Source organism: Hibiscus syriacus, unplaced genomic scaffold, assembly GCF_006381635.1.
Source record: "Hibiscus syriacus cultivar Baekdansim isolate YM2019G1 unplaced genomic scaffold, ASM638163v2 tig00110833_pilon, whole genome shotgun sequence".
NCBI lineage: Eukaryota > Viridiplantae > Streptophyta > Magnoliopsida > Malvales > Malvaceae > Hibiscus > Hibiscus syriacus.
The window spans coordinates 1,238,122-1,258,289 of record NW_024062884.1 but is presented as its reverse complement, the minus strand read 5'-3'; the positions used below and the strand labels follow the sequence as shown (position 1 = coordinate 1,258,289).

Sequence of the window (20,168 nt, the reverse complement as noted above, 5' to 3'; positions counted from 1 at the left end):
GCCCAATACATATGCTTTAATTCTTGTTCTCTGTATAAAAGTTTTATCAAGTAGCATATGACAGTTTGCTGCAGCTGATTTCTGAAAAAATTCTCAAGGTTTGAGCATGAAACTAAATAATTACAACCTTTTTAAACAGCACACAGTCGTACACGCCTTTTCATTATAGGTTATACAAGGAATTTCACATTTGCCCACAAGCCAAGTCAGTGTTAAAAATTGCAATTCCACTTCTTCGTACATGGTTATTTGGTCAAGTTGACTTGTTTGGATCTTATGACTGCTATCATTTACCCGTCTTCTCCAGCACCCTTACGTTTTCCTTTGACCAATTTGCTGGCTGGGAAATGTAATCTAGCCATTAGGGGACGGGGTGCTCGTGATTTCTGGTCAAATCCCCTTACACAAACATATCCTGCAATTTATCAACAAACATTATTAAGGAAATGAAAAATTCGTTAAATGTCTTGGATTCTATCAGAAATGATTGATCATTTGCTAATTGTTAAGGAATTGAAAAACTAGATGTCACTATTAAAAAGAAGAGTTTTGACAGCATATTTTATTGCTACCTCTTGTGGTCAAAGATTTAGAATCATAGAACAGGGTAGGGCAGGTATTCAATTCTTGAAGGCTATGCTTGAGATTATTTAGCTAATGCTTGTAGTTTTGTTTAATCAAAAGATTTTGAATTTATGCTGTCTGAGAGCGCTAATGTCATAGGTCTTCACAAAAAAATGATAGTTGGGGTCCAAGGAGAGTGTTTCAGGATAAAAGTGGGTGAGCCAGTTTGTTAATTATTGATAACTATTTTGTTATTGTTAATTGCTAAGCTAACTTATGAGTTGGTAATTCAAGGGATGTGCTGAGAATTGTGGAAAATATCAAAGGGATTAAATTCTAATTTGAGGAGGATAAAGGAAGGGGCTAGCACGTTGTAAATGCAATATGAACAAGGTTGACTGGTTTGTGTGAATTCCTATCTCCCATCTTTTGTTAGAATTTTGAGCCGCAATAATTTCTACTCCAGATAAGATATTCAAATAGGGCTGTTTGAGTCATTTTAGTGTCCATTTTGGTTCAAAAATTGAAAGAGAGCCACAATTGCATGATTCATATAATCCCAGTGTTCATTTGAGATTTTTATATGGACAACAGGCAATGGACTTTGATGGAGTCTGAAGATGCTATAAGTCCAAATATATAGCAACATTGTCGTGCCTAGAAAATTAGGTACAATTTATGTGGCAGTTTCTAGATCTAGATTTTAATAAGTGGTAACAGGAAGTAATTGAAAACCCGGTTTGTCTTTCTTTTTTAGTTTTCCAACAATGAGTGTTCGCCGAGATCTTTATATGGATAACAGGCAACGAACTATGTTTTGATGAAGCTTGCAGATGATCTAAGCCCAACTATAACAATACCATTGTGCCTGGGAAATTGGGTACTACTTATGTGTGTTCGCTTGACAATTCCTAAATTTAGATTTTAGTACAAGGAGTGACTGGAAAGTGCTTTATCCACTTTCTATATATTTTTTAGGGCTTTATTTCTGTGAAGAAGTCCTTAGCAGCGGGGCCTGATACCTTAAATTAGAGAAAATTTTCTTAGGGAATTGAGGTCAACTTAGAACACATGCCCTTGGCAAGTTCTGTCAAGCCAAGAGAAGAAAGTGCTGCTATAATCATAATGATCTCTTCGTGATGCAATAAAAAGTACAAAGACATGGTCTGCTTGTCTTTTCTACGGCTAGATGAAAACATGGATATGTTTTTGATCCAGAATTCAAGGCTATTCCTGTGTAGCTATTCAAAAGATTTATGTTACTAAAATGTTTTGAAGATTGAAAGTTTTATGTAAACCTAAAGTAGGATGAAGTTTACTTACGGGTAGCTATTCAAATCAATGCTAACAGCACTACATGAAGTTACAATGGTTGATAATTCTCACCTTTCCAGAAGCAGTGTTGAATTCCCTCTGTTGTTAAGCCTGGTTATCAGAAAACAAGTCAGTTTTTTATCTTGCTACATTTATCAGCACAATCTTCTATTGAAATCTTCTAACCTTTAAATATTGAAGGTATGGAGGTCCCAAAGTAGACCATTCTCCTCGGCAGGTTCCATAGCCATTCCCTTGGAACGGCAATTGGTCTCAGACTAGAATCATGGTCAGCAAATACCTTCATAAGAATATTATTTTTCATATTCATTATTATTCCCTCAATAAATAAGAAAACAACTGTAAAGCTTGAAGGAACTGCTTCAACCAGCATGGTGAACTTACCTCGTTAACTTGGAAGTATGTGCCATTTAGGGGAAAACTCCCTCTCATTGCTGTTCGACATGGTATCTGTTTAAGATGTTTTATCATATAGGTTTGCATATGATATTCTGAATTAAGATCCTAAATGGAATAGTTATATTTCTTCATACTATTTATCAAATCTATTTTCTTACCAAAAGTGTTCCCCGGACAATATGAGATTCTGCTTCCCGAATACTGTTGCAAGAGAAACATGTTTCCTCATCACACAATTTGCCAAGCTCTTGGGCATTGCACCTTCTTTCAGGCATTTGAGTGGAGTTTGCCGTTTCACCTGGTGTAAGAAAAATATTATGTCATCTCTAGAGGTCTAAAGGAGTTTATTATACCATGTTATTAAATGTGTCCATACCTGGAGTCCAGATGGCAAGAAGGTACTTGCACGGGTCATCAGGTTCTCGTTTATCCAACTGTAAGTTCACCATAAGCAACTCATATAAGAAAAACTCAGTTATAGAAATATGGAAAATATTCTTGTTTGAGTGCATAGTCAGAAACAACTAACCTCGTTTAGAAGAGGGTGTGAATCTGGAAGTTCATAGCTGTAGAATAGGATGGGTTCAAGGAGCAGGGAAGGAAAGAAAAAAAGACAATTAGTATGAAATGACAATATTTCTGCTACCATTTTTGGCAGAACGTTTCTTTGGTTGAAGGTTGCTTATCTCTCTTTATCATGTTTCACTAACTCAAAGACTTTCCTATAAGTACAACAGTATGATGGCCGTATTGTATTAAAAATAGTTTAAGAGAGAATACTGAAAATTCTTACAATTAAAGTTTAAGTTCAATTATGAGCAATTATCTAAAACTAGTAATAGTAATAGCATTTTACATAAAATAGTTAACTTTGGTCTATGTTTCCAAGACTTCAGAGATATGGAAAGTGCCTACTTACACTTGGTGCTCTGTCCTTAGCCGGTTGACATTCTTAAGTTTGGGCGTGGGAATAGAAGCAGCTTCTGCTGTTAAAGCAACTAAAGCCTTTGACATATCCCCTTCCTGAAGTTCCATGTTATTTTGCATATAATTCTGCAAAGTTTGGGTGAACTCTTCCATGTTAAGCTTGATTGTAGGAATTTCATCAGGGTCTTCAGAGAACATGTCCTCAATGTCATTTTCTGCTACTTGTGTGCTCTCAGGTTCTGGACTTGCTGGCTCTTCAATGATAGGGTTGCATTCATTAACCCCAGATACTGTTTGTAACGGTTGGTTTGCTTCAGACTGACAGTTCCTATCTGATAGTTCATTTGGAAGCGGTAAGGGCAGAGCCAGTTGATCAATGATCACGGCATGGTTTTGATCAGATGTTCCGTTTTTGGTAGCATTGACAATTCTTTTCTCTTCAGGCCCTGGCAGAGCAAGCCTCGCACTGCATTAATATTTTATACAGGTTATCTAAATAGTCATTGATATTCTCTATTATCTTATCAGCAGAGCATGCTTAATGAAAATAATTAAATAAATAGGTTCACGATAGCCCTAGTCATGAAAATATTGCTTATTTAAGGGCATCTTCCTGTCAAACCTTATCTTTGTATGGTGAATTCATATTTGCCATTATTTTTTCAGCAGGACACGCTAAAGGAAATAATTAGGTTGACAATTTCCCTATTCATGGAACACCTTCTTGTCAGAAAATCCACATATCTTGTTCTTGTCAAATTCTTATCTCTGTACGATGACTTCATATCTTGATTTATTCGTATGTTCAGTTGAATATTTGGCTTCCTAGGGCATGATTTTCAATCCGAATTTAAGGATGAGTACAGAAACTGTTCTAGATGGTAGCACACTGACACAAGTGCATCTGCTCACTGGAAGTACATTTAAAAAGTTAAATGTTGAAATCTTTTACAATCGAACCTTGCAAATGCACTGGCAAAATGTCTGCATTCTCCTCTCATTGGACATGCATTGCAGTTTGGTTTGCCTTTTGTACAGAAAACCTGCATTAATCTCAGAGAATGTTTTGATGTCAGATTTAGATTGTTGCTGGTCAGCAAAGGAAATAAATTTCTCCAGTTTAAGTACACTATACAGCACACCTTTCCAAATGTGATCATCTGATAATGTAGCTCATACCTGTTCAGTAGATAGTTTAACAAGTTAGAAAACATGAAGCTCTGATAAGAAATTTGTTTTGCTTTTGGGAAAATGCATTTTCTTGAGTCAAGTAATGAAGTGAAGTGGTTCTTTACAATGTTCTTTGATCCAGTTTGCACAGTCGGGGCCATAGATATTTTTGAATGGATTCCAGGATGGGATACCTAATTAGGCAGAACAAATCAGCAGCTTTCTTGTAAAGTGTAGTGCTTGTTTCTGAATTTGTTGCTTGATAATTAATAATACTCACAGCTCTAGGAGATGCAATTGAAGGGACTCTGGCAGTGGTTGAAGGGGGACCCATCCCAATCTTACTGCTATGCGTCCAACATTTGTGTCAACCTGTTCAGCAAATATGGAAGTTGAATTATGCTTTTTTCTGCCATGGTTATTTACACAATTGATTAACTTACTGGAAAAGCGAGATGGTGAAGTGTCAGAAGCCGCACGCACTCTACACTTTTTAGCCCCAGTCCTCTTATACTTAGCAAGTATTCTCTACAACAAAGAAAAAATGTTTAAGCCGTTTTCCAATTTGTTACAAGCATCTAAAAGGTTGAGATGTGACGTTCTTTGATTTAGATATGCATGCAGCATACTAATACAATACATGTAAAAAATGGTCTTCTGAATGCATTTAGGTACTCTCTTGCTGCCTTGGGCTTACTTTGCTTTGTCTGGCGGAACATCCCTCAACCACTCCAGGTCAATGCTTCCATGATCTCTAACCAGTCGGTTGAGGAAATCCTGTATGAACTCATTTACGATCAGCTGTCATGCATTTGACTTACTGGTAAATTTGGTAATTCACCTTACAATGTTATAGTTTTACCTTTATTCGCTGAGCAAGCACGTTATTCATCCCTCGTTCCTTAATTGTCTCTGCTACCTCATTTACATCTGCACACCTCACTGCTTCCCAGTCTAGTGAGTCCATTGTTCTCTCTGTTTTTTCTCTTTTTCTTCCATTTGCTTCTGCCTGTTTTCTTAAGCTATCCCAGTCAAAATCCTCTTTTTTCTCTTTCTTGACCTTTCTGCCTTCTGACTTTAAGCCCTCGACCATCAAATTGAGCTCCTTATTAGATGACGAGTCATGAGCATACAAGTTTGACTCTTGCATTTTCTGTTGTGGGGTTCTTTGATTATCAAATGCAGTAGTGCTTTCTATAATATCTAAGGTTTCTTCTGAATGTTTTGACATATTTACACGCCTCAACTTTTCTTTGTTTTGTGCATCAGCCGATGATTCAACAAGATTTATAGTGTTGTGAAGCGCCCCCTTTTGACAGTGGAAAAGTGTCATCTCATCTTCTTGAATGCTGTTGCTTGATTGATTATTTTCAAAGGAAGATTGTTGGGTCACCTGCACACACACAGTCTTATCCTTTTGATCCATTGTTTGATATGCAGATTCTTCTGTTAAGGGACTTTGTCTTTCTATCATGTTCTCATCTTTTGTCTTAGAAGCCTCAGACAATCTTGTTTCTTCTTTGAACGTCTGTCCAATTTCTCTTACTTCTGAGTTTAGAATATGATATGGATGATAATTAGCTGATGGCATAAGGTCTTCCCTATTGAAGCTTTTAGGACCAGAGTTGTCGCAGTTTTCACCCTGGTGGTTCTGGAATTGGCTTGTTTTGACCTTTGAGATTTCATTAGTAGACATGTTTTGATAACTGTATGCTTCATGCAACCTATCTAATCCAACCATCTGCAAAAGCTGTACAAAAGAAGTAGAGCTATTCAAGATGTCAAACATTGGCTGCTTAGTATGATCACCCCCTTCAGAGTTGCTCTCTGAACATGATCCTGTTCTTTCAGCAGTTTGAACCAATGAAAAGTCAACCGAGTTTTCAGATGAAACGACGGAATTTTGAGATGAGAGAACAATGTCATTCGTCTCTTCCTCTCCTTTGGAACATTCACTTTTTCCCTTGATAGTTTCCATGTTCATTCTGTTCAAAGTGGAGTCGCAATATGTACCCAAACCACTTCCAGAAGAGCTCAACGACTTGCACTTTGGATCATTTATTGAGCTTACAGTTGCAGTACTACTTCTAGACAGTTCCTTGCTGTTGACAACCTCTTTTTCTTCTGAGTCTTGATACCCATCAACAGTCATCGAACCCTGGTCACCAACTGGTTGAATTGCTGTACTGTCTTCTGGCTCCAAGATATAGAACTCTGCTCCATTTACTAAGCTTGTTCCCTCTTCATGATACAACTTATCTTTATTTCTTGATTTGAGAGGAAAATGAGCAGCAAGAGACATGAATGCAGAACTGGCAAAGGTTGAACAAAAATTAAAATATTTCCCTTTGCTGTTTGGGTCATTAAATTTCTTAGGGCCTTTAGCTTACCTAGAAAGATGGTCAGAGACATTCTGAGTAAGAAAGACTCCAATAACAGAGTCCAGGACTGATCCTTTCCATGGAGAGAAGCGCCTATCCCCTGCAAAAATGGCATTGTACTCATGAAGAAAACAAAGATAATAATTCAAGGAAGTGTGATAATGTCTTCTAAATTATATTATATGAACATGAAACAAGTTATCTGAGATAAATGTCAAGGCAGATCTCATCATACTTTCCTGTTATACAGAAATACTTTTTGCAGTCTATGTTGTTATAGAGAAATGTTCCCCTTTCCCCATTCAATTCCCTTTTTCTGATCACCTCTGTATAGAGTAGAATCCTTCTCTTTCTATTTATATTGGCGTTGATTACTAGGATAGAAAAAGTTAAAGTGTCTTTATAGCAATAATATTTACTGGAATCTCATTTCACAGCAAGATAAATTCTAGTATTCATTAAAATAATCTACCTAATTAAATGTTTTAGCAAATCTTGCAAAATATTTTCTCTAGAGTGCTATCAAGGAAAATATTAGAAAACTATGTCACCTTGTACAAGGTGCATGCGCGCAATAAATGAGTCTGCACGTCCACTGAATACTCTCCTTTCTTCCTCCCACCATTTTGCCTTCTCTTCATCAGTTCCGTTTATACCTTCACTATTGATATTTTCTAAGAGAAGCTTCCAAACTCTATTTGTTTCTTCATCCAGGTCAACCTTAGGCCGTGGGCGTCTTTTTCTAGTAGGGCCGAATGGTACTATGGTTCCATCTCTATAAACAACAAGTGCATTGCGCTCTTGGTACCTGATAGTATAAGGGACAAGTGCATTGTGCTCTTGGTATCTGATAGTATAAGGGACAAGTACATTCTGCTCTTGATATGCAATTCCACTACCTTCCCTATTGATGTCCAATCGGTTGAACTGTTCAAGAAGTGCATCAACAGAAAAATATTGTTTCCATACTTCTTCTGGAAAGCAACCTGCATCAAGTTTCTTGTGCATTTTTGTTTCACTCGTACTAGAGTATGCTGAATTTACAAGGGAGTTTCTCTTCTTTGATTGCTTTGTTTTTTCCAGTTTTCGCTGCACTTCTGTGACAAGGGGTTCTATGCTTGTATGAGGTCTGCTTGTGTTTCCAATTTCTCGTAGGCCATAATCAACAGGTGACTGACTGCTGCAGCATCCTGGGCTTTTACATTGTGCAATTATTGAAGCTAGATCTTGAATCCCTGTGGCTCCTCTGATTCTCTTTTTCTTTGGATCCTCTGTTTGATTCGGAGCCATGATGCAGTTAAAAGTTTGCAATTCATTCAGAGAGAAGTTCCTTCCTGCTTTCAATTTTGTTGAAACCTCACCATGGGTACTTAGTTCATTCTTATCTGCCAGACATACTTCTGCAGGAGCTAGATTTTTTAAAGCAGTGATGAATGATGATGCACTGGATGTGGCCAAATTTTGTCCTTTCTCAGTTCTCTTTCTCCCCTGAATTTTTGGTAATTGCATCCCTAGAATCATCTGGTACGCAGAAATATTGTTGTATCGACTCCCATATGAATTTATGGCAGTGGCGTCTGCTTGTTGAGTATCCGCTAACTTGTTTGCTTGACCTCCCTCCGGTAGCAAGCTCCTCCTACAATTAGTGTCAATTGGACTTCTTTCTGGCAACTGAGCATCGGATTCCAATGCAGTTAGTCCATCATGGGAAGTGGCTTTACCTTTTCCTTTCCCATTATTGAGCTTCTGGGGATGAGTGTTTCGTCTTCTATGGGATGGAGCATTCTTGGTTGGAAGTGGTGTGACCGGTGCTTGATCTTCAGGAAAAGACAAGTGATCTTTCGTTGTTTGATTTACAGATTGGTTACTTTCAAAGTCAATGCCTGTTTGTGTCTTTTCTGCTGCCATTTCAATTCTGCCACAAAGCTGAATCATTGAGCCCAATTGACTTCCTTCTTTCCACAGGTTTTCAGTCCCTGAACTTGAGTTTATATTGCAGGCTGGCTTGCTAGCAGAGGTTTCATCTCTTTCTTTCCCTTCTTTGCCAAAATCTAAAGCCCTCCTGCATGATTTCTTATTATGCTCGAGTGTTTCTGGATGAGTAGTCCCCTTTCCACTTTCTTCTTGTGTGGGAACCGTGGAGTCTTTGTTGAGTCCCTTTCTTCGCACATACTTCCTCTTCCCTGTCGGTTTCTCTGCATTTGCTTCTCTTGGGAAGATTGATGTGTCATTTTTTACTGTATTTTTTCGTACATATTTCCTCTTACCAGTGGGGTTTTCTTCTGAACCGCCGGGCTTTGGAGTCGCTGGCGTTCTAGGCTTTCTAGGTTTGCTCTCAGTAATTACCTTTGGCATGTACTTTCTCTTCCTTTGTTTTGGTTGTGGTGTTGCACCTTCTAGTTCAGCAAGATGGCCACCTCCATGTTCAGGATTCTGAATTTCCTTGGCTGTAGTAGTTGTCAGGGATGACTCTAAAACAGGCGTCTGGAGCTCTTTACTGCATTGAACTCCATCCACCCTAACATCATCCAGTTCATTTGCTTGCTCATCATTCTTCTCAGTTCTGATCTCTACGTATAAATTTCCCATTGCCGAAACTTCTTTCATTTCTGCTCTCGTGGCCTTTTCTGGTGTGACGGGGGCAAAGTCGGAGATGCTCATCTGAGAAAATGCTCCCCTCGCCCCAGCAGCAGGCAGATTTAAGTCATAATCATATGGATTCATAAGAGGAATTCCATCTGCAAACAATGTAAGTTTAACCTCGTTAATGTGATTAAATGACGGAATCTTGAACTTGGCACAAGGAAGGAGACAGTGTAGAAACTCTCTAGAAGAAAATTGTTTGTCCAATAAGTTGCAGAAATTGTGTGCATTCCGGTTTTAGTTTTAAGTGACTTGAAGAAATGCAAATTTTATGCTCGATAAAACAGCCGGTGCAGGAAAATGGAAGGGTGATGGCTGCTAGTCTAACATTTCCATTACCATTCATCTTACTAGACTCCCATTGTTAATTCTTATTATTTCAGTTTCACATTTTATCTGTAATGCTAATTTTAACTCTCTCACACAACAACTAGATGCTGTAATTGAAAATATAAATAGCATACTTAGTGAACAACAAAAGTCTTGAACTTAATTCTTACTTTGATGTGTTCTCGGCATGCAAATGTCACCAATCAATAGTTTGTCTCGATCTGAAAATTTTACAGGCACACCAAAGAGTACGCCAGAGCTACATTCGGTATGGTGTCCGGTAATTTCCTCTGATGCTGCACTCGTAGACGCATTTGCGAGAGCCGATAGATCTGCAGAAGAAACATTGCCGACTGCAGTTGGGTTCAGGTGGCACCGCCGGGGACCGTTGGTAACACCCGAAATGAACTCACTGCCAAATGAAGATGCCTTCAAGGTATTACCGATTCCATTCACCTCAATGGAACTCGAGGAATCGGAACATGCAATTACTCCATCAGTTTGAGGTTCTTGAGCAAACCCCAAAAAGCATCTTTCTAAGTCTATACAATTTGCAGGAAATATCTTATTCTCATTCATCGCAGCACGGACCAGTGGTGGTTCTTAGCCTTGTTTGTTCATTCCGATTGCTCTTTGCTCGAAGTTTTCATAGCAAAACTCAATGTTCTCCAGAAATTTTATTGAGGTAACCTTCCTTCACTGTGAACCTCATTTTATTGAAACCTATTTCTGCTGGGTGAAAGGAAGGAAAAAGTAATCAGCATAGCTATTACAGGCAGTAACATAGTGCCTTGTTTGAGAGGTTTAAGAAGTACCCTAAAAAAAGTACCCTAAAAAAAACCCAGAATTCTTAAACCCCTGAAAATGCTCCTTAAACTGATAGATCTCAAACAAATTTTATCGAATAAATATTCAGTGGCTGTTAAATTTCTGACTTTATGGATAAAAGATATCAGCAATCTTAACAGATTCTTCCTGTAATCTGCATTAGATAGCTTTGGAAATTAGATAAAAAAATCCAAACGAAAAATCTAAGAATTACCAGGAAAGTGTGCCACGGCTGGAGATCTGATTCAATCACTTGAAGCCTAAGGAAATGTGAATAAAGTCGTTCCTTGAAGTGAGAGAAAATAGGGAAAGATAAAACCAAACAGAAAGACCATTTCATTCGTATAATATTAGTCCATGTTAGCTTTGAAACTCATAACTTCTTTTCCCGGTTCAGACATCGACCGTTGTATTTCATGTTCTATTCATTAAATAAAGATCGAGTATATATATATAAATTATAGTTAGCTCGATGGCAAATGTTTGTATAAATTAAAGTGAATATATGTTCATCTTGAAATTTAGATTTTATTTATTAATTATTTATTTTATTAAAATTATTCACGATAAAATTTTATTTATATTCACCTTATATAATATTTTTTATTATTAATATATATATCCATCATAAAAAATATTTTTGAATTCATTACCGTTCAGCAGGAGAACATTATGAGCTCCCGCTCAGGACCCATCTTTCATCTTCATAATATAATAAAATAATATGTTTGATAAAGTTAATTAGATTTTTATAGTTTATTAATAAAGTATTAAATTAATTTTTTTAAATAATATTATATACTTTCATTTGTTTTATAGAGGCTTATTTTTATAATTTTTATTCGGTCCCGAAAATGTTTGAGTCAAAGTCGTCCTATAATTATTTATTAAATTCAATCGTTAATTTCTATATTATATTTGGGGGCAAAGTCGTCCTATTAAGTTGGCCAATGAGCAGGGTGTGTGAGGTATCGAGGCAGGACCCAGACACGTGACTGAACCAAGAATCAAAGAAGCGTCGTGGCGGGTAAGTCTTGACACTTGGCACGTGAGAGCGTGTCAAAAGTCGATTTTAGGTAGGGGTTAGTTTTAGACGCCGTCAAATGATTCGGTTAGGGATGGCGATGCTTTTTATGGTGGGTTTTTTAAGTTATTTTTGTGAAAAAGACCTTCCAGGTCCTCTCTATTTGAAATGTTGGCAAATGGGCCCTTTTGATCCTGCCACTTTTGACAATAAATCAGGCCAATTTATCAACATATCCTACGTGATAAAAGAAAATATATATTAATAATAAAATACATGTTTTTATTGGAAAATATGTTTTTAACTTCGATTTGCCCATATAATTTAGGGTAAACTACACGTTTAGTATCTAAATATCAGTTTTGATCTGTTTTAGTGTCATTTTAGTACTATTGTTCAAAATTTAATGTTAAATTTTGAATTTATTTTGAAAGTTTAGGTACTAAAATGGATTAAAACTGATAGTTTAGGTACTAAACGCGTTAAGTTTTTAATGGCAAGTTCTAAAATGAAACAAAAACTAAATGTTAGGTATGATTTTGAAAAAATTGAAAGTTTTAGTTACTATAACGGATTAAAATTGAAAGTTTAGGTACTAATTATATAGTTTACCCTATAATTTAAAATGTGCACTTATTTTACACCTAATAAAAATAAAATGATCCAAAACATAAGGGAAAAAGAAATAATTTACCGATTTAAAGTGTCATATGATCTCTTTAGTAACAACTAATGACGTAGCGTATAATTTATAATAAAATCTAAATTCTAATATTTATTTTAAAATAATTTGATTATCGTTTTGCACTTTACCCGTCTTATTATTAATTTTTCTGATTTGTTCATTGTTAAAGTTGATGAGAGAAATATTTTTCTTTTGCTCGAGTGGACCCATTTACTAACTTTGAAAATTGAGGGACCTGAAAGATTCTTTTTACCACCTCTTTTAGCTCTTATGTGATCACCGTTAATTTATGTTGGGTCCTCGATGACGCCGTTTGTGGTCCCCCTTCGGTGGAACAAAGCTGCACGCTTTACTAATTGTTGGTGGGTGATTTTCAATGCACCTCTTATGATTCTCATCCAACCTGGTCAGGGAATTCATGATTGGTCACAATATAGATAATGCGTTATTCGAGATTGATTTGAAATGACCATCCAACTCAGTTGGTAGAGTACAATGTTCTTAATCTTGGGATCGTGAGATCGAGTTCTACGGAGGGCATTTTATAATTCGGAGGTCTCCTACAGAAACTGCTCTCAACCTGGTGTTGGGGACAACCTACTATCATACCTCTCTCTTACCCCATTACATATAGGAATAAGAGTCAGTTAATTTTTTAGATTAAAATGGATCTGAATTTAGTTCGAATTTGACTCAAATTTTTAAAGAACCAAAATGAGCTATTTAATATCGATTCAAAAAGTTCATGAGCAAATCGAAAATATAATATATTAAAATTTTATTTTTTAAAAAATAAATATTACTAATATTAAGTTTTGATTTTTTTAAATACAATACAAGATTTTCATATATTTAAAATTCAGTTTCGAATTTAAAGTTTCAATCGAGTTAAGTTTAAGATTTTTTTTTTCATTTCGAGTTTTTTGAGCTTTTACGAATTTCAATTCATAGTTTGAATTCGAGTTGAGTTTGAAAATTTTAAATTTATGAGTTTTCACACCAAATCGTATTCTATTTTAAAATTTTCAAATCAAATTAAACTTAATAATATTCAAACTTGACAAAAACCTGTTTATGTTCCTATTCATGATAGATGATAGTTTGTTGATAATTAATTCATTCAAAATTTTGCATGATACATGCAGAATAAAAGACGTGAGTGTGAGTGTCTTACATTATTTTTTAAAATAAAAAATAGATTGTTGGCAGAATAAAAGACGTGTGCGTCTTACTTTAATTTTATAAAAGTAGATGGTAAATGACTCGAGATTCGATGAAAAAGTTTCTATTTACTTTTATATTTTTAAAATTATATATTATTATAATAATATTTTAAAGTTATATTTGAAGGTTTATTTTTAGGGTAAATTGTGAGTTTAATACTTAAACTATCAATTTTAGTCTTTTGTAGTATTTAAATTTTTAATTTTTTAAAATAATACTTAAAGTTTAGTTTTTATTTCATTTTAATACTCATTCAAAAGTAAACGTTAGGTTTAGAAAAAAAATTTGAAAGTTTAGATACTAAAACAGAAAAAAAATTAATAATTTAGGTACTAAACACGTTAATCTTTGGTTCAAAACTACGAGGCCACTCAATTTATTTGTATATATCATATACATTAAAATGTTACACATTAGAAATATCTTCTTAATTAGTTCAAAAAATATAGAATCAATCGGTCAACAATCTGTAGAGTAGGTAGTTAAAAAAATTTCATTTGATATTTTTTCTCTGTCTTAAATTGTGACTTCAATACGTATTGATCGTAAAGCATATAGAAATAATCTAAATGAAAATTGATTGTAACAGGCAAACTTTCAAGATAATATTAATCTCGAAATACATCACTAAAATAATTCATAATTATATATGGATACGAGTTATCTCTACCCCAAATACTCGATCGTAATTTCTAGGAATAACAACCAACCATATGCAGAGGTCCCACATGGAGCTTCGGCCTTAATTTGGCCATGATTTAGAAGGGAAAACGTCAAAGACCAGAAGTTTTAATGGAACATCTGAGTTTACAACAATGGAAGTCTTTGTTTTTCTATTATTAACATTATTATAAGTTTTTTTCATACATATGAGGTAAATACATTATTATGAGTTAAATATATGTTATTATTGAATCTGACGGGTTTCAACCCGACACGATAGGGTTGGATTTTTTTCAAAAGAAAATTGAGGTTTAGGTCGGGTCGTGTTGGATTTTTAAGGGGGAGGTCAGATCGGGTTTGGGTGGAGCGTGAAAAAAACTTTGATCCGACCCGACCCGACCCGAAAATAATGATGTAATTTCCTTAAAAATTATTATTCTTTAATTAAATCCTTATTTTATATCGGGTCAGATAGGGTGAAGATATATATCTTTCAGGTCGTGTCAAGTGAAGGATATAAAAATTTTTGGATCGGATTCGTGTGGATGACATATATTTTTGGGTCGGATAAGGTTGACCAAAAACCCGAACCTAATCCCATCCATTGCCATCCCTATGGGATAGTGTGGGATAGTTAGTGCGGATTTGGGATGGTTAATAAGAGTTTGAAGTTAGGGTTTTGAGATTGAGATTATGATTGAGTGATTTTAATTTTATTTTCTCATTTATTTTAAATTATATTTGATATTAAGTATTAATAAAAAAAACTTATGTCATAATAGAAACAATAAATAGTCAACCATCATAAAAAAATTATAATTTAAATTGTGGAGGGACTAAAACAAGAGTAATTCACAAGTATACTGATTTAACTGAAAATGGTGAAACTTGAATGATCAAAATAAGAGTAAGATTATAATTTAGTGGCAAATAGTGAAATTTACCCATATATGTAAAAGAAGGAAAACCCGAATTTCAAAGTACCTAATACGGATACGGTACTCCCGCACAAAATCAAAGAAGAGAAGATTTTCTTCTATATCATAGCACTAGCTGCAAGATCAAGAAATTCTTCGAATTTGACAACCTATATCTTCATTCATTTATTTATTATTTTTCTTCATTTTCTGGGATTTGGAAGAAAAAGGGAAATGGGGGACAACAAGGAGGAAGAAGAGTGGACCGGGAGTGAGAGCGGGGATTTGACATCGGACGACGAAGGGACGGAAGATTACCGGCGGGCGGTTATCACGCGGTTAGAATCGTTACGAGACACTTTCAAGGACGGTCGTTACGTACGTCGTACAAAGCAAGCTCGGTTGGGGCCATTTCTCCACCGTTGGCTCGCTTGGGACACTCAGCGCTTGTACACTTCTTTCTCTCTATCTCTAGCAGATCTTGCTTTGTTTACCCAGTTAATCAGTTCATTATGATGTCTTATAATGAAATCCGTATAGTTGCTTTTTTTGCTCTAATTCTTTTGTTATTTCATTAATATTTGGTTTTTTTCCTGTTGATCCTGTAATGATAAAAATATCCCAAAAAGAACATTGATCATTTATTTGGGTTACGAGTTCTAAACTAACTACTTGATACTCGACTCGAAAAGCTTGTGAGCAACTCGAAAATATGATATGTTAAGATTTTATTTTATTTTTTAAATACATTTTTAATAATATTAATATTTATGTGTTGATTTTTTTAAACGCATTACAATGTTTGTTGCATTTAAGGTCCATGTTTGAGTTCAAGTCTTTAATCGAGCTAAGTTTAAGATTTTTTTTTAGTCTTTTCGAGCTTTTACGAGCTTCATTTTATGGTTTCGAGTTCGAATCGTACTTGAAAATTTTATGTTCATGAGTTTTCAAGTCGAGTTTCATTTCAGTGTTTTCGAGGAATCAAACTTTACCATTTCTTCATGTTGTGCTTTCTCAAGTGCCCTTTCCTCCCTTCTCTTTTTAACTTTTTCAATCTCACCCTGCAATGTGAATTTAAGTAAGCATTCATGAAAAAATGGATTCCACGAAACAATCTCACATGAAAAGCGTAAGAAGCACTTTAATTGCTACGGGTTAATCTGCAAATTGAGTTTCTTATAGTTTGCTAGTTAACAGATGGAACACTCTAAAGCTCAATGGCAAGTCGTTCATAAAAAAATAAAGTTGAAAAAAGAAACTTACTTCTCGTTGATATTCGAATCGCCAAAAGGATTTGAATCATTTGAATAGCCTGTAACTGTTTGTGCTTTCAATTAGTTTCTATTTCTTCTTTCTTTCAAGAGCCAAGTTTCAAGTATTCTAAGCTTAGTTTGTTGTATCCAAGGTAAGAATGTTTTCCACCATCTTTCAAGCTTTGTTTTAAGCTCCATTTTGTAAGATTTTGAATTTTTTCCTTTCAAAAATAGGTTTTATAGAAGTTAAGGGGACCCATGAATCCAAGCTTAGTTATAGTGCATTCAAGTTACCTAGAGCATCTTAAGCTTTATTCCAAGAGCTTAATTAGTTTAGTAAACCCTTTTCTTGTCTTTGTTTAATAAGAGAGGTGAGAGAAAACTCTAAAGCAAGAGGGAAAGAGAAGTTTCTCATTGGTTTACCTGAGAGAGTTTCTAGCAAGGAAGAAGCAAGGTAACAAACTATCAACTCTTCCATACTCATAGTGATCATTAGAAATGAGTTTTAGCTTTAGAGTAAGTTATGAAGCTTAGTGTATATGTAATGGTGGATTACATGATTTATGTTATAAACATGATATAAAGCCTTATTTATGCTCCTTGTAATCACATAAGACTTTAAAGAATGTTTGAAAACCTCACTAGGGTCTTTGGGATTGAAATATGACATTTTCATATGTGTTTTATGACTTATGCAGGTAGAGTATCGATACTATAGGCATAGTATCGATATTTTTCTTCGTTTTGGGAAAATTTGTGAGTTTTTGGGTAAGAGTGTCGATACTCTTTCAGAGTTTAGATATCGAAACTTTGGGTCATAGTTCGAAACTCCCAGAAAATTTTGAAAATGGGCAAGACAAAATGTTTAAAAATATCGGTTCTTGTATAAAGTATCGAAACTTTTGCAGGAGTATTTATACTCTTTTTTTAGTATAGATACTTTCAGTCTGTTTTAGGAAAAAATGTCAGTTTTTAAGGGAATTAGACTCAAGGTACCCCAACACTTCAGTATGTCCTCACATAATACTTCAAGATAGAACATTAATGTTCTTTAATTCAAACGTAAATAAGAATAAAGTAGGGTGAAATAAGACTAGTATTGTTTGAATGCTCGGGAAAAAAACCAGGACCCCGAGTCCTTTAGAAAAGATAACATAATTGAAAGTATAGATTCAGTCTGGATATCCTTAGGGAGTGTGCAAGGCACTTTAAGTTGACTAGTTTGGGTGCAAGGTCCGACACTCAAGGAGTGGGCTAGATGAGAGTGTGGTGTCCGATACAGAGATTCCGAGGGCAACATTATCAGTAGACTAGAGGGGTGTGTGAGCTCTGAGATACAGAATCCTCGGCCACACCGTGATGTCTACGATAGAATAGAGAGTGAATATATGAATATACTCACTAAATCAGAAGATAACAGACCAGTAGACTTGATAACTTGAGCATTTCAGTGACAAACTTTTAGTATGTTTTAGTTGTTAGTGTGGCGTTGAGCTAGTTAACTCAGCCTTCATATTGTTTTTCGTGGGCAGGTCAATAGATCGAGAGTTCGATGAGTAGTAGATAGATCAAGGTCTAAACCCAGTGCAAATTCATATTACGTCTCAACAGTTTTTGAAGGGCACTTATATTTTATAAACCATGTTATATCAGTTGAGTCATAGATTTTATTAAGAGTCGGTCTGTAATATTTTGATTGTAAATATTTATTTTGGGAGTCCCCAGTATAAAGTTTTGAATTATATTATTTCATGGATGTTTTATTTGTGGAAATGGTCATTTTTTAATACGAGAAAAGAGTAATGTATTGATCAGCCACTCTGGTGGTTCCGTGTGGCATCCTACATTGGTTGACTGTGTGTCGTATTGGTCTAGGGTGTTACAAAAGGTATGGAGGAGTTGTGTGTGTTACCTGATTTCCCTTGCTGCTAAAGCCTCTCTTAGATCAACTAGGAGTCACTTTTCTTTCCTCTTTACTCTGGAACTCACTCCTACCTCTTTCACTAAACAAGGTAGAAAATAGATTACTAACTCAACTAGATGTTGTATACAATTTAAATACTCTCTATAACTTAAATCTACCCAAAGTGAACTAGAATCCATAAATTCTTATAAACCTCTTTTCTTTCCTCTTTACTTTGGAACTCACTCCTACCTCTTTCACTAAACAAGGTAGAAAAATAGATTACTAACTCAACTAGATGTTGTATACAATTTAAATACACTCTCTATAACTTAAATCTACCCAAAGTGAACTAGAATCCATAAATTCTTATAAACCTCTCAAAAAACCCATTTTGGTTTCCATGGCCAAAAACTTGAGAAATGAAGCTTAAATTGAAGGTAGAATGATGGGGATTTTTTTCCTCCTCGATTTAACCACACCAAACTTGAAATGTTTGATAGCTTCACTTTGGGAAGGAAGAGGAAAAGAAAATATGGATGGAAAAGGAAGAAGGTTTGGTGAGCTAATGGGGTAGTTCATGTAAAACACATATAAAAAAGAAATGGTTTTAAATTGTCAAACCAACGTGGGAAAATTGTACCTTTATCCCTATACTTTCCATTTCTAATAGACCATAACCTTTAAAATTTCTCTTGGGCCCAACTCAAGCCCATTGCTACTAAACTTGATCCAAGCTAATCTATAGGACATTTGGGCTCAAATTATAGGTCTCGGGTTAACCCGAACTACTAACTCGGGATTTGAGGCGGTACACTAATATTTTTCTTTTTTGAAAGGAGGTTCTCATTAAAACTCCCTTCTAAGCCTATAAGGGGAAAAGAGTACCAGAACTCATTACTAAATAAAATACTCACCAATACACGTTTCGAATAATCTCGAGATAATTGAGTCAAAATATATACCATTACCAGTGATGAACACTAAACCCATTAGAATTAGATAGCAACTGACGCATCTAATAAATGGATCTCGATCGTCGAAATGTCTTTAGTATCATGATGAAGTTTATTGACAATAACTGGGAATCAGACTCAATCATCACTCGTGTCATCACAATCCCTAGCCAAATGAATACCTGCAATAGTTGCATGCGTTTTAACTAACCCTGCTTCCACACAACCGGGAGAAGTCGAGGCCATTCTACCTAAGACCCTACCATCTGAGTCCCGGACAATGACTCCTATAGTTGCCAAACGCGTTCGTGGAACCATCAACATTAACCTTCACTATACCCTGCGAATGAGGCTTCAAGCGTTTCAAGTCCAATCCAAGGCTAATCCCATCACGAGCACTCGGAATAGAATGGACATCCGTCTAAGAACTCTAAGCCTGGATAAATTCTGCCTGAAGTGTCTTCGCATTCGCCCCAATAACCCAAGGAGGTCGAGTCTACCATCATTACCATTGCATTACGTCAATTCCAAATATTCCAAAGAAGCATTATGAGAAAATTTTTTAAGATCAAGCACAGCGAAGACTGTCTCAAGCCAGTTTAAGGGATATATTAATTGACTAGATAAAAAGGAACATGTCAACCCAGTTGTTATGAAGGCTCTTGGGCGTACGAGTAATCATGAAAAATGTGCACCACTGTTTCCATATCACTGTTACACATAAGACAAAAACTAGTCCTTATACCTGCAGTCAGAAGGCGAGAAACCAACTGGGACCTTCATGCGACATCTTCCATTAACCCTACCAGTGAATGTAACCGAAGTTACACATCTCATAAGTAATCTCACAAACTCAGCACATAGCCCAAGCTTCAACATGACACTCTCCAAGAAGTTCCATTATACCCTATCATAAGCATTCTCAATATCCAACTTAAGCGTTGTCCCTATGTTATTCCCATTCTT

At 35.5% G+C, this 20,168-nt stretch overlaps 1 protein-coding gene across 1 annotated transcript; it reads right to left on the bottom strand.

Moving 5' to 3' along the window:
• Positions 1–71: 71 nt before the first annotated feature.
• LOC120143167 (transcriptional activator DEMETER-like) lies at positions 72–10,961 on the bottom strand. The gene is made up of 19 exons (XM_039157556.1): positions 10,792–10,961; positions 9,920–10,478; positions 7,328–9,514; positions 6,786–6,876; positions 5,258–6,707; positions 5,093–5,172; positions 4,839–4,923; positions 4,676–4,767; positions 4,521–4,589; positions 4,368–4,404; positions 4,186–4,268; positions 3,218–3,691; positions 2,828–2,864; positions 2,675–2,732; positions 2,457–2,596; positions 2,284–2,349; positions 2,065–2,179; positions 1,951–1,989; positions 72–415 (listed from the first exon to the last, which is right to left on the bottom strand). Exons 2-19 carry the CDS (start codon positions 10,326–10,328, stop codon positions 291–293), a joined length of 5,637 nt encoding a protein of 1,878 aa, XP_039013487.1. The 5' UTR covers positions 10,329–10,478; positions 10,792–10,961; the 3' UTR covers positions 72–290.
• Between the last annotated feature and the right edge of the window lie 9,207 nt (positions 10,962–20,168).

Excerpts from the sequence above, each read along its gene's own strand:
- LOC120143167 (XM_039157556.1), bottom strand. The coding sequence starts at position 10,328 with ATGAATGAGAATAAGATATTTCCTGCAAATTGTATAGACTTAGAAAGA. Across the intron at positions 9,515-9,919 it reads CATGCCGAGAACACATCAAA|ATGGAATTCCTCTTATGAAT; the intron begins GTAAGAATTAAG and ends CATTGTTTGCAG. Across the intron at positions 5,173-5,257 it reads TGCTTGCTCAGCGAATAAAG|GATTTCCTCAACCGACTGGT; the intron begins GTAAAACTATAA and ends GAGTTCATACAG.